The sequence below is a fragment of the Hemiscyllium ocellatum genome, chromosome 42 (genome assembly GCF_020745735.1).
Source record: "Hemiscyllium ocellatum isolate sHemOce1 chromosome 42, sHemOce1.pat.X.cur, whole genome shotgun sequence".
NCBI classification, from domain to species: Eukaryota; Metazoa; Chordata; class Chondrichthyes; order Orectolobiformes; family Hemiscylliidae; genus Hemiscyllium; species Hemiscyllium ocellatum.
In genome coordinates this window covers 9504511-9517589 of record NC_083442.1, presented here as the reverse complement: position 1 = coordinate 9517589, position 13079 = coordinate 9504511, and the positions used below count along the sequence as shown (strand labels likewise).

The 13079-nt window shown below is 43.0% G+C and overlaps 1 protein-coding gene across 1 annotated transcript in view; it reads left to right on the top strand.

The window, feature by feature from the left end:
• The window catches only part of herc1 (HECT and RLD domain containing E3 ubiquitin protein ligase family member 1), a 445291-nt gene that overhangs the window by 105636 nt on the left and 326576 nt on the right, over positions 1-13079 (top strand). The window contains exons 19-20 of the mRNA XM_060853924.1: positions 1608-1781; positions 11104-11218. Of these exons, the coding sequence (XP_060709907.1) occupies positions 1608-1781; positions 11104-11218 (289 nt within the window). The remainder of the gene's footprint in view (positions 1-1607; positions 1782-11103; positions 11219-13079) is intronic.

The window sequence follows — 13079 nt, the reverse complement described above, 5'->3', positions numbered from 1 at the left end:
TGTAGATAAGATGCAGAGCTGTACTGAGAAGTGGCAAATGGAGTTTAATGCAGAAAGGTGTGAGGTAGTTCACTTTGGACGAAATAACAGGAATGCAGAGTCCTGGGCTAATGGTAAGATTCTTGGCAGTGTAGATTAACAGAGAGATCTTGGTGTCCAGGTCATAAATCCCTGAAAGTTGCCACCCAGGTTGATAGGGTTGTTAAGAAGGCATATGTTGTATTGGAGTTTATTGCTAGGGGATTGAGTTTTGGAGCCATGAGGTTATGCTTCAGTTGTACAAGACACTGGTAAGGCGGCACCTGGAGTATTGCATGCAGTTCTGATCACCGCAGTATAGGAAGGATATGGAAGCTTTGGAAAGGGTTCAAAGGAGATTGACTCGAGTGTTGCCTGGTATGGAGGGAAGGTCTTATGAGGAAAGGCAGAGGGACCTGAGGTTGTTTTCGTTGCAAATAAGAAGGTTGGGAGGTGACTTAGTCAAGTTGTATAAGATAATCAGAGGATTTAGATAGGTTGGACAGTGAGAGCCTTTTTCCTCAGATGGTGAAGGCTAACACGAGGGGACATAGCTTTATATTGAGGGGTGATAAATTTAGGACAGATATGAGGGGTAGTTTCTTTACTCAGAGTAGTAGTGACATGGAATGGCCTGCCTGCAACAGTAGTAGACTTGCTGACATTAAGGGCATTGGATAGGTATACGGGTGAAAATGGAATACTTCAAGTTAGATAGGCTTCAGATTGAGTCCATAGGTCAGTGCAACATCGAGGGCCAAAGGACCTGTACTGCATTGTAATGTTCTATGTTTTAAGTCTAGAAATTTTACCCAGCAACGAAGGAATGACTAGATACGTCAAAGGATGGTGTTTGGAGGGGAACCTGCAGGTGACACTGTTGCCATTTATCTGCTGCCCTTTTCTTTCTCGATGGAAGTGGTCATGAGTTTGGGAAGTGCTCTTTAAGGAGCCTTGATTTTCTGCAGTACATCTTATAGATAGTAAACACTGCTGCTACTTAGTGTCAGTGGCAGAATGACAAAATGTTTGTGGATGTGGTGCCAAATCAGCAGGCTGCATTGTCTTGAATTGCGTCAAGCTATCGAGTGTTGATGGAGCAGCATTTATTGAGATATATGGGGACTATTCCATCCTACTTAATGATTTAATATCTGCATTCGTCCTATGCTTAATTTATTTCATCAGTGACCTTCCCTCTATCAGATCAAAAGTGGAGATATTCTCAGAATTTGCAACTCCACCAATATTGAAGCAGTCCATTTTCAAAAGTGGCAAGAATTAAACAATATCCAAGCTTCGCCTGACAATTGCAAGATACATTTGTGCCACACAAACGCCAGGAAATCAGTCTCCAATAAAGTGTGTGCAGGTGCAACTTCAAATTGTTCTTGTGAAAGTAAACAGAACCTGTACAGATAACTACAATAGATTTTATGATGAGACAAATTAATTCTGATTAAAATGGGCTTGATGGCATTTGCGTATTTTATTATTTCACCCAATGTGTTTAAAATATTTTTAAATCGTTAAGTTCAAAGACCATTTAATGATATGTGGATAGTCAAAAAAAACTGTTTGTGATGCAGATAAATGCATGAGCTCTCTGCTGGAAGTTGCACTGTCTGGAAATGAAGAACAAAAACCTTTTGAATATAGCCTTGGTGCCGAGAATATTATGCTTGTTGATCTGGCTTTGGGCTCGACTAAAGAACCTGTCAATGTTCTGTGGCTCAAAATGCAGGACTATGCTGTCAGCAAAGGTAGGTGGGTCCACCTTTTCTGTGTAATTTAAATGTGTATCTGACAGGCACTGGCAGGAAAAATAATAAAATAATCAAGGTGGGCGGCACGGTGGCACTTGTGGGCGGCACGGTGGCACAGTGGGCGGCACGGTGGCACAGTGGGCGGCACGGTGGCATCAGTGGGCGGCACGGTGGCATTTGTGGGTGGCACGGTGGCACATGTGGGCGGCACGGTGGCACATGTGGGCGGCACGGTGGCACAGTGGGCGGCACGGTGGCACAGTGGGCGGCACGGTGGCACAGTGGGCGGCACGGTGGCACAGTGGTTAGCACTGCTGCCTCACAGCGCCTGTAGACCCAGGTTCAATTCCCGACTCAGGCGACTGACTGTGTGGAGTTTGCACGTTCTCCCCGTGTCTGCGTGGGTTTCCTCCGGGTGCTCCGGTTTCCTCCCACAGTCACAAAGATGTGCGGGTCAGGTGAATTGGCCAAGCTAAATTGCCCGTAGTGTTAGGTAAGCGGTAAATGTAGGGGTATGGGTGGGTTGCGCTTCGGCGGGTCGGTGTGGACTTGTTGGGCCGAAGGGCCTGTTTCCACACTGTAAGTCTAATCTAATGGCGACAATGCTGTACTGTTGAAGGTGTGCCCAGAACATAGTTTAAAAAAGAACCAGAAAGAATTGTGAATGCTGGAAATCAGAAGCAAAAGCAGAAATTGCTGGAAAAGCTTGGTAGGTCTGACGGCATCTGTGGAGAGAAATCAGAGTTAGCATTTTAGGTCCAGTGACCCTTCCTCAGAACAGTAGTGAGGTACTGGAGCAAGCAAGCTACAACAAGAGACAGTGGGGGCAATGAATGGTGAGCAATGGAAAGGTTAGGGGAATTCAGGGTGTAGTGAGGGATGGAGTGAATGGGTAACAAGAGTAGGAGCGCAAATGTTAATGAGGGAAAGAAATGAGTAGTGAGGGACAGTGGGGCCCAGTGGTGAGCAATAGGTGGCAAGCGGATAGTGAAATATAAGAGTTATGAAGGGTTAGTTCCAGTGCCATAGACAGCTAAAGCACAGAAAAATGCACATCGTATCCACCAAATTATTCTGATCCCTTTTTCAGGACTGTGCCTTGGCATTACAAGAGCACATCTAAATACCCTTAAAATATAAGGGATTTTACTTCTATCACCCGGTACAGGAGGGGCGAGAGATAGTGAGGGTAGGCAGAATAAAAGAGAAGTGAGGGATGGGACATAAAAAGAGCAGTGAGGGGTGACAGGACAAACAGAAGTTGGGGTGGGACAATGAAAGGTAGTGGAGGGACAATGAGGATCAAAAGTAGTGAGGAATGGGGGAGAGGTGTAGGGTTAAAAGGTTAGAATTGATGAAATGAAACTCATGTGGAATGAATGGGATGCTACAATGTGTGGGCCAAAGGAAATAGACAAATAAAGTCATCGAACTCTACACCGTAGAAACAGACCCTTCAGTCCAGCTCGTCCATGCTGACCAGATTAAGCTAATCCAATTTGCCAGCATTTAGCCCATATTCCCCCGAAACCCTTCCTGTTCATATACCCATCCAGATGCCTTTTGAATGTTGTAATTGTACCAATCTCCACCATTTCCTCTGGCAGCTCATTCCATACATGCATCACCGTCTGCATGAAAAGGTTGCCCCTCAGGTCCCATTTAAATCTTTCCCCTCTCACTTTAAACCTAGTTTTGGACTCCTCCAACCCAGGGAAAAGACCTTGGCTATTCGCCCTATCCATGCCCCTAATCATTTTATAAACCTCAAAGGTTACCTCTCAGCCTCCGATGCTTCAGAAAAAGTAACCCCAGCTTATTCAAGCTCTACCTATAGTTCAAATGCTCCAAACCTGTCAAAATCTTGTAAACCTTTTCTAAACCTTTTCAAGTTTCACAACATCCTTTCTAAAGCAGGGATCACAGAATTGCATGTAGTATTCCAAATATGGCCTAACCAATGTCCTATACAGCTGCAACATGACCTCCCAACTCCTTTACTCAATGCACTGACCAGTAGAGGAAAGCATACCAAATGCCTTCTTCACTATCCTGTCCACCTGTGACTCCACTTTCAAGGAATTATGAACCTGCACTCCAAGGTCTCTTTGTTCGGCAACACTCCCCAGGACTTTACCATTCAGTGTATAAGTCCTGACCTGATTTGCCTTTCCAAAATGCAGTACCTCACGTTTGTCTAAACTAAACTCCATCTGCCACTCCTCGGCCCATTGGCCCATCTGATTGTACTCTGAGGTAACCTTCTTCACTGTCGAGAGTGTGGTGCTGGAAAACCACAGCAGGCCAGACAGCATCCGAGGAGCAGGAGAATCAACATTTCAGGCACAAGCCTTCATCAGCAACCTTCTTCATTGTCACTACATCTTCAATTTTGGTGTCATCAGCAAACTTAATAAACAGATGTCTTATGTTCACATTTAAATCATTTGTATAAATGACGAAAAGCAGTGGACCCAACACCAAACCTTGTGGCACACCACTGGTCACAGGCCTCCAGTCTGAAAAGCAACTCTCCACTACCTCCATCTGTCTTCTACCTTCGAGCCAGTTCTGTATCCAAATGGCAAGTTCTCCCTCTATTTCATGTGATCTCACTTTTGAGCGACCATGAGGAACCTTGTCGAATGCCTTACTGAAGTCCACATAAAGCACATCCACTGCTCTGTCCTCATCAATCCTCTTCATTACTTCAAAAGAATCAATGGAATTGGGGAGACATGATTTCCCATACAAAGGGCCACATTGACTATCAGAAATAAGTCCTTTTGCCTTTCCAAATACACACAAATTCTGACCCTCTGGATTCCCTCCAACAACCTACTCTTCAAAAACCCTGATGTCAGGCTCACTGGTCTATGGTTCCTTAGCCTTTCCTTACCATCTTTCTTAAGTAGATGTTCCCCATTAGTCAACCACCAGTCTTCCGATGCCTCACCTGTGGCTATTGATGGTACAAATATCTCAGCAAGGAGCCCAGCAATCACTTGCTTAGCTTCCCACGGAGTTCTAGGATACGCCTGATCAGGCGTGGGGATTTATCTACCTTTATGCGTTTTAAGATGTCCAGTGTTTACTGTGGAGGAGGATATGGAAGATAGAGAACATGGGGAAATAAATAGCGACATTTTGAAAAAATGTCCGTATTACAGAGGTATTGGTACTGGACGTCTTAAAAATGCGTCCAGTTGCACGCATAGACTGCCTTGCTGATTTTGAGGGGCCCTATTCTCTCCCTAGTTACCCTTTTGTCCTTAACGTATTTGTAGGTTCTCCTTGGCCTTATTTCCCAAAGCTCTCACATCCCCTTTATTGCCCCCCTGATTTCCCTTTTAGTTATATTGTACTGCCTTTATACTGTTCACAAGATTCACTCAATCCTTGCTGTCTATACCCGACAGATGCTTCCTTCTTATTTTTGACCAATACATCAATTTCTTTGGTCACCCAGCCTTGCCCTCTGCCCTAACAGGTATGTATTGTCTCTGGACTCATTTTTAAAAGCTTCCCATTTTCTAGCTGTCCTTTTACGTGCAAACATCCACCCAAAATCAACTTTTGAAAGTTCTTGTTTTGTACCATCAAAATTGACCTTCCTCCAATTCAGATCTTTAAATTTTAGATCTGGCCTATCCTTTTTCATCACTATTTTAAAACTAATAGAATTATGGTCGCTGGCCCCAAAGTGCTGCCACACTGACACCTCAGTCACCTGTCCTGCCTTGTTTCTCAAGAGTAGGTCAAGTTTAGCACTTTGTGGTAGGTACATCCACATACTGAGTGTGAAACTTTTTTTGTACGCACTTCGCAAATTCCTCTCCATCCAGTCCCAATCTATATTTGGAAAGTTAAAATCTCCTACTTACAGATTGTCACTATTGTCAGATAACTGAGACCCCTGAACAAAGTTGTTTCTCAATTTCCTGCTGACTATTCGGTGAGTCTATAGTACAATCCCAAAAAAGGTGATTATTCCTTTCTTTAGATTCCCTGCAATGTGCAAACAGGCCCTTCGGTCCAACAAGTCCATACTGACCCTCTGAAGAGTAACCCACCCAGACCCATTTCCCTCTGACTAATGCACTTAACACTGTGGGCAATTTAGCATGGCCGATTCACCTGGCCTACACATCTTTGGACTGTGGGAGGAAACCGGAGCACCTAGAGAAAACCCATGCAGACATGGGGAGAATATGCAAACTGTGAGGCAGCAGTGCTAACCACTAAGCCACCATGCCTTCCCAATTTCTCTTATTTCTCAATTTCCCTGGACATATTCGCAAGGCAATCTTTTCTAATTATATCCGTAACATTGTCTCTAATTGAAAATGCCAATCTCCCTCCTCTGTTGCCCCCCCCACCCCCCGCCCCGGCAATCCTATCTATACTGTGGCACATTAAGCTGCCAGTTCTGTCCATCCCGGAACTGCGTCTCTAATTGCTATGACATCCCAGTCCCATGTTTCCATCCTGAATTCGTCTGCCTTACCTGTTGGGCTACTTGCATTGAAATAAATGCAGTTTAATTTCTCAGTCGTAAATGAAACTGGAGGAGATTTCAGAACGAGGGAAATTATAGCATAGACTGCCCACAATGCGGAAGCAGGCCATTCAATCCATTGAGTCCACACTGACCATCTGAGAACATCTGCCCAAACCCACCCTATCCTTGCAAGTCTGCATTTCCCATGACTAATCCACCTGGACACTATGGGCAATTCGATATGGCCAGTGTACCTAATCTGCAAATCATTGGACTGTGGGAGAAAACCTGAGCACCCAGAGGAATTCCATGCAAACACTGAGAATGTTCAAACTCTACACAGATCATTGCCAATGGCAGAATTGAACCCAGGTCCTTGGCATTGTGAGGTATCAGTGTTAGCCACAGTGCCACAAAAGGAAAAGTGTTTCCTCTAATTTGGACCAATATTTTGAATCCAGTTCTTGGGAAATATGGAATCATTATATGGTAATCTAAACTGTAAATATCAAGATGCCAGTTGGAGCTTTTTGAGTTTGAACTTGACACTAGCAAGTCTGACCCAGGAAGCTAGAATGTCATTCTCGTCTTTACAATCATCTGAAAATCCCTCCAAGTCAAACTCTAGCCTGACTTGGAAACATTTTCATTGGGTCACAATCCTGGAATTCCCTTCCCACTGGCAGTGTGGTTGTCTTTACATGCCAGGGACTGCAGTAGTTTAAAACGGCAGCGCACCATCAACTCCTTGAGAATGTTTAGGGATGAACAATAAATGCTGGTCCAGACAGTGAAACCAACATGCCATGAACAAATGAAAAAAGCAAACAAAGCATGAGACCAAGGTTTTTATTTTGCAAAAAAGAAATTAGGTAGTCTTGTTTGCACCTCAACTTAAGATTCTAAGGTTAGGTGATTCTTAATTACAGAATGTTAGTAAGTAAGAAAAAATTCAGCCCTTTGAGACTGCACCAACCATCCAACCAGACTAGCTAGATCCTATCACCATAACCAGAGATTTACCATGCTGATCCACCTACACTGCACATCCCTGGACACTGCAGGGCAATTTAGCAAGCGTAATCCATCTAACCTGCACATCTTCGTACTATGGGAGGAAGTTGGAGCACTAAATGGGAATCAACGTAGACACTGAGAACAGGCAAACCTTACACAGACTTACCCGAGGCTGGAATCGAACCAGGGTCCCCGTCGCTGTTAAGCAGCAGTGCTAACTAATGAGTCACCATGCTGCCGAACCTCCAGTCTTTCACCTTAATGATGCTCCCTTGCCATTGACCCTAAAAAGTAAATGGAATAGTTTGCTTTCTATTCATCCAGTCGCTATCCTACAACATTATGCTTCCTCAAGGACCAATCGAATGATTAAGATAATCCATCAAGGTAATCCAGAAGATCATTCGTCTTGGCCTTCTCCAGTGGTCCCTTGAATTTGCACTGGACTGAGTATGGCATCAGTATAGCAAAACTGTAGTCAATGGGAACTGGGGGAAAACTCTTTTCTGTTTGGGGTCAGACTTTGCACAGAAGAAGGAGTTAGTTGTTAGAGGTCAGTCATCTCAGCTTCAGGAGATCCCTGAAGGAGTTCCTCAGGATAATGTCCTAGGACCAACCTTCCCTCCATCATAAGGTCAGAATGAGGCCTAACCAGTGACACCAATATCTCAAGTGAAGAAAAAAGTATCTACAAGCTTCTTTATCATGCCCTCTTCTCGATGTTTCTCTCTTCTCCACTCCTCCCCCACCACATCTTTTCTATATATCACAAACAATGATAGATCCAGCACCGATTTCTGTGGTGCACCACTGGTCTCTAGTCTCATAAACAGGTTCAATTGCCATCCTTTGTCTTCTACCACTAGACTAATTTTGGATCCAACTTGACAGTTACCCTGGATCCCACATACTTTTACCCTCTTTATCAGTCTCCTTCCCACCATCATCATTTATACCAACCTTTTCCTAGCTATATTCCGTTCTGAAGAAATGTTATTGAACCTATTATGTTAAGTCTACTTTCCTTCCACAGATGCTGCCAAACATGCTGAGTTTTTCCAACGATTATATTTTGTTTCTGATTTCCAGCATCCACAGACCTTTCATCTTTTGTTTATTAAAATAGGAATTTTTAAACCATGAGTTGGAAGATGTTAGGAGAAGTTCAAAGACACTCTGAATTCAGATCTTGAGCACAGTGCTGTATTTTGTTTCCTGAGAACTCACAATGAAGGTCAAAGCAATGTGAGAAAGGTTGGTCCATGTGTGAGCTTAATCCAAAAATACTTAGAATTGCCAGCATCATGACCAAAGAACAGTTCTATAAAAACAGGCCGCAACCAGAACATTCAGTTGCAATTTACCTCCTCCTGAGGAAGGCTGTAGATTGTTGATTAGTTTCAGGACCACTGAAATCAACAATGTGATTTTTCTTTCTCCCTTATTTCCCCTTGCCTGCTTCAGTCTGTGGTACTTGAAAGGTTGCCTGTTTTCTCACTTCTTCAACACTTTGCCTGCCCATTTTAATTCATTCCATTTTAATTCATTCCTCTTTAACCTGCCTTCCATTTCCATTGTTTTGCTGTGGGCGAGATGCTGTGGCATTTGTTTTTACAGATTTCTTACAGTGTGGAAACAGGCCCTTCAGCCTAACAAGTCCACACCAACCCTCCGAAGAGCAACTCACCCAGACCCATTCCCCTACATTTACTCCTTCACCTAACACTACCGACAATTCACCTGACCTGCACATTTTTTGGACTGTGGGAGGAAACTGGAGGAAACCCACGCATACACGGGGAGAATGTGCAAACTCCACACAGACAGCTGAGGCGGGAATTAAACCCAGGTCTCTGGCGCTGTGAGGCAGCAGTGCTAACCACTGTACCACCGTACCACCCATTTGTTTGGAATGATTTTCTTTATTTCTGCTTCCAAAGGATGTGGGTGTTACTGACGAGGCCAGCATTTGTTACCCTTTGAACTGAGTAATTTGCTTGACCATTCCAGTGGTCAGTGCTATGGACCAGGCCAGACCCCCTCAAAACATTTCAAGAAGTTAGCCCAGACCCTAACCTTTGTAGTTGTTTTAAGCAGGTGTAAAGTAGATATTCCAGGAGTGACATGGCTGACCCACCCACTCAGTTTTGAATAAAGTAATGTATTTACACATGAATAAAAGAAAACCAAATTTAGGATAACATAACTATTTGAAAAACCAACCGACGTGAGGACAATCTTAATGATACTGTTCTAAGTGCTTACAACATTTCCATAAACACCCCCTTGGCAAAAAAATAATATCAAGCAGGTTCTTACAGGAAAGATGTCAGATAGAGAGAGGATCAACTTGGAACTGCTTCTTTGCGTCCCCTGCAGTTTCTCTGGGTTCCCAGCTAAAAGTTGAGTAGCAGCTGCAAACAAAACAGCCAGACTGCTAAAACCAAACCAAACCCTGAACTGGGAGAACTGGCTATTCCCCTTTCATTGTCCAAGTGTTTTAAACAAAGACTTAAAAGCATTCTGAAGTAGATAAACCCAGACATATTAGAAACCCTGACTTTATGACTTCTCTGGAAAAAAACCCAAGGATGACAAAACCTTATTAAAGGAGCAGCATCGACACAGCAGTTAAGAGTCAGGTAGACCTGGTAAGGATGATGTCCATCCTTCCCTGAAGGGCGTTAGTGAATCAGATGAATTTTTGCCACAATTAATAGTTTCATGGCCATCAATGTAGGCTGTGTACATGTCTTTCTTCTTGATGCTTTTACAGTACATTCCCCAGTAGAATGAGGAGGATATCAGTGCAGTATAATGGTGGATTTGGAATTCAGTTTGACACCAAACTGCTTTTCTACCTCTATATAAGATTGCACTAATGTCTGATATCAAGGAAGAGTCATTTTACTCGGAATGATAACTCTTCGTGATCCACAGATGCTGCCAGACTTGAGTTTCTCGAGCATTTTGTGATTTTATTTTAGATTTGCAGCATCCACGTCACTACTTTTATTTGAAAGATCGCTGGCACATAGTTGTTACGTCAGAATATTTTACTGACCTTGTTTTGTTTTAAACCCATGTATCGCTAGTGGGTGGGTCAGCCATGTCACTCCTGGAATATCCACTTTACACCTGCTTAAAACAACTACAAAGGTTAGGGTCTGGACTAACTTCTTGAAATGTTTTGAGGGGGCCTGGCCTGGTCCATAGCACTGACCAAGCAAACTACGCAGTTCAAAGGGTAACAAATGCTGGCCTCATCAGTAACTCTTGAAATGATATTTATATCTAAGTGTATCACAGACTTTTAATCACAATGTTCACCATAGATAATCAATTTGGAGAGTGTTTCTATTTCGCCACTGTAACATCCTCTGCCTTTTGCACTGAATCCCTACAGTGCAGAAACAGGCCCTTCAGCTCAACAAGTCCATACCGACCCTCTGAAGAGTAATTCATCCAAATCCATTTCCCTACTACTCTACATTTATACCTAACCTACACATTCCTGAATATTACAAGCAATTTAGCATGGCCAATTCACCTAATCTTCACATCTTTGGATTGTGGCAGGAAAATAGAGGAAACCCACACAGATACTGGGAGAATGTGCAAACCTCAGACAGACAGTCGCCGGAATCGAACTTGGGTTCCTGTGCTGAGAGGCAGCAGTGCTAACCATTGTGTCGACATTCCCCCCCCCCAAAAAAAAACAGCCAAAATGTGTGCATGTTTAAATGGATTTTCTGCCACTATCTAATAAATACACTTATTACTGTAATATATATTTTCCAGATTGGGACAGTGCGATTCTTGGCAATGAGACTTTGTTGGATACAGCTTCAAGATTTGTCCTTGCAGCTCTTTTAAAGCACACAGGTTTACTAAATCAAGTCTGTGGTGAAAGCAGGCGAGTGAAAAGTATTCGTTCAATGTACTTGTCTGGTCTGAAACTGAATTTTTGTTTGTGTGTGATGTTTTTTGTGTGATTTTGGCACCGTCATACAGATATGTCAAATTTATTAGATTTCTTAAGATAGCACAATGTGACTGTGAGACAGGTGAATGATTTTTAGATTATTCTTATGGAATTACTCCATAACTGGGTTTGTATACAGGCAAGACTAAGTGTGTTATTCAGGTCAAGCTGGACTGGAAGGCGGGAGAAAATTGGAACGGAAAGAGAAGGAAAGGGAAGGTATTGAGCAGGAATAGGGTGAAAGGGAAGGAGAAAGGGGGAAGGGATTTGAGGATGAGAGACAAACTTCTGTGTGTGACAAATGTTGGACCTCTTTGGTGAAATTGGAAGGGAGGAGGTTGTTTTAATGCTGAATCTCTTCCATCATGGGCTAACCTTGAATCTCAGTTGGGGAAGCGTCTTGGTTTCATTCTGTCACCACCTACTTGGAATCTAAATAAAGCAGGAGCAAATTGATTTCCATACTAGGGCATAAGGGTAGAGAAGAACCCGAGTCAAAAGCGTTACACTAATTTAACATTGTGCTTTTGTCATCTTGGTTGGCAATGTGAGTAAATAGAATATAACTCATAGCAATTATTCAGTACATACGACAGCTCATTCAGTATTCATTCAAAATGGCAGAATTTCTGAAGTTATTGGTTCTCTGGCTGAGAGAAAAAAAAATCTGTGCCCGATTCTGTATGAGGCACTACTGTAGTCAAGGACCGTTCATGTGAAAATAGGAGGTGACTTGCTGACAGGATATTAGCCTCTGTGGAATTATTTCAATGGCAACAAAAGTAAAGCATGATCCCAAAGAAGTTCGCTCATAACAGTCAGGCTAAGTATTTTGCACGTCATACCTTTGTTTGGAAAGCACTTGACATGTTCGACCCTGCTGTCGAGGACTGGGTCCAATGCATAGAAAGAATAAGTTATTTTCTTCGGACAAATGACCCCATCGTGGCAGATGATAAGCAACACGTAATTCTCCTGACAGCCTGTGGAGCTGCAGCTTTTCTGTCCTTGGGTGCCTAACTTTCCCTGAGGCACCAGATACTAAAATATTTCAAGAATTGACTGACATAGTTAAATAATAATAATGACCCCCCCCAAGTCACCTGTAATTCTGAGATGCTGTTTCATTTACTTGGCAATTCAAGAACCAGAGGAAACTGTGTGTTGGGATTTTTGACGAGGTTAAGACCACTGGCGGAAGCCTGTGAATTTGGTTTAACCCTTAATTAGATGCTTAAGGACTGTCTGATAAGCCAGGATTAACGATGTAACTATACAAAACACCCGTTTTGCTGAGCCCAAGTGGATTTCAAACAGTGACTACAACTGTTACTACATCAATGGAAAATGTGGCAAGTGGAGCATATGAGTTGCAAGATATTCCGATGGAAGCGGACATCCCTTGCCAGTCTGACTGAGCTTCAGTCATACCACTTGATTGCAGGTATTTGCACACTTCACTCAAGACGTAACCTGATCAGAGGGATTCTTGTTTGGCCCACAGCAAAACTCCAAAACAAAGCTGAGTGTTGTCCAAGCAGTTAATGTTTTCTTCAGGATTCTGACTGGTAAGCCATTGTAAATCTAAATCTAAATCAAGTAAGAAAAAGCATAGAATAGTATCCAGGAGAATTCATACCCTGGAAAGCCCACCTACATCTAGTTTGAAACAGTAAAGTTACTTAACAACATCAAAATCAGAACCAATTATGATAAATATCTTGTTAAATAGTTATCTGGTTCTACTGGAAGCCAATACCAGTGCAGCTGTATCAGTGATCACGGAAACTGT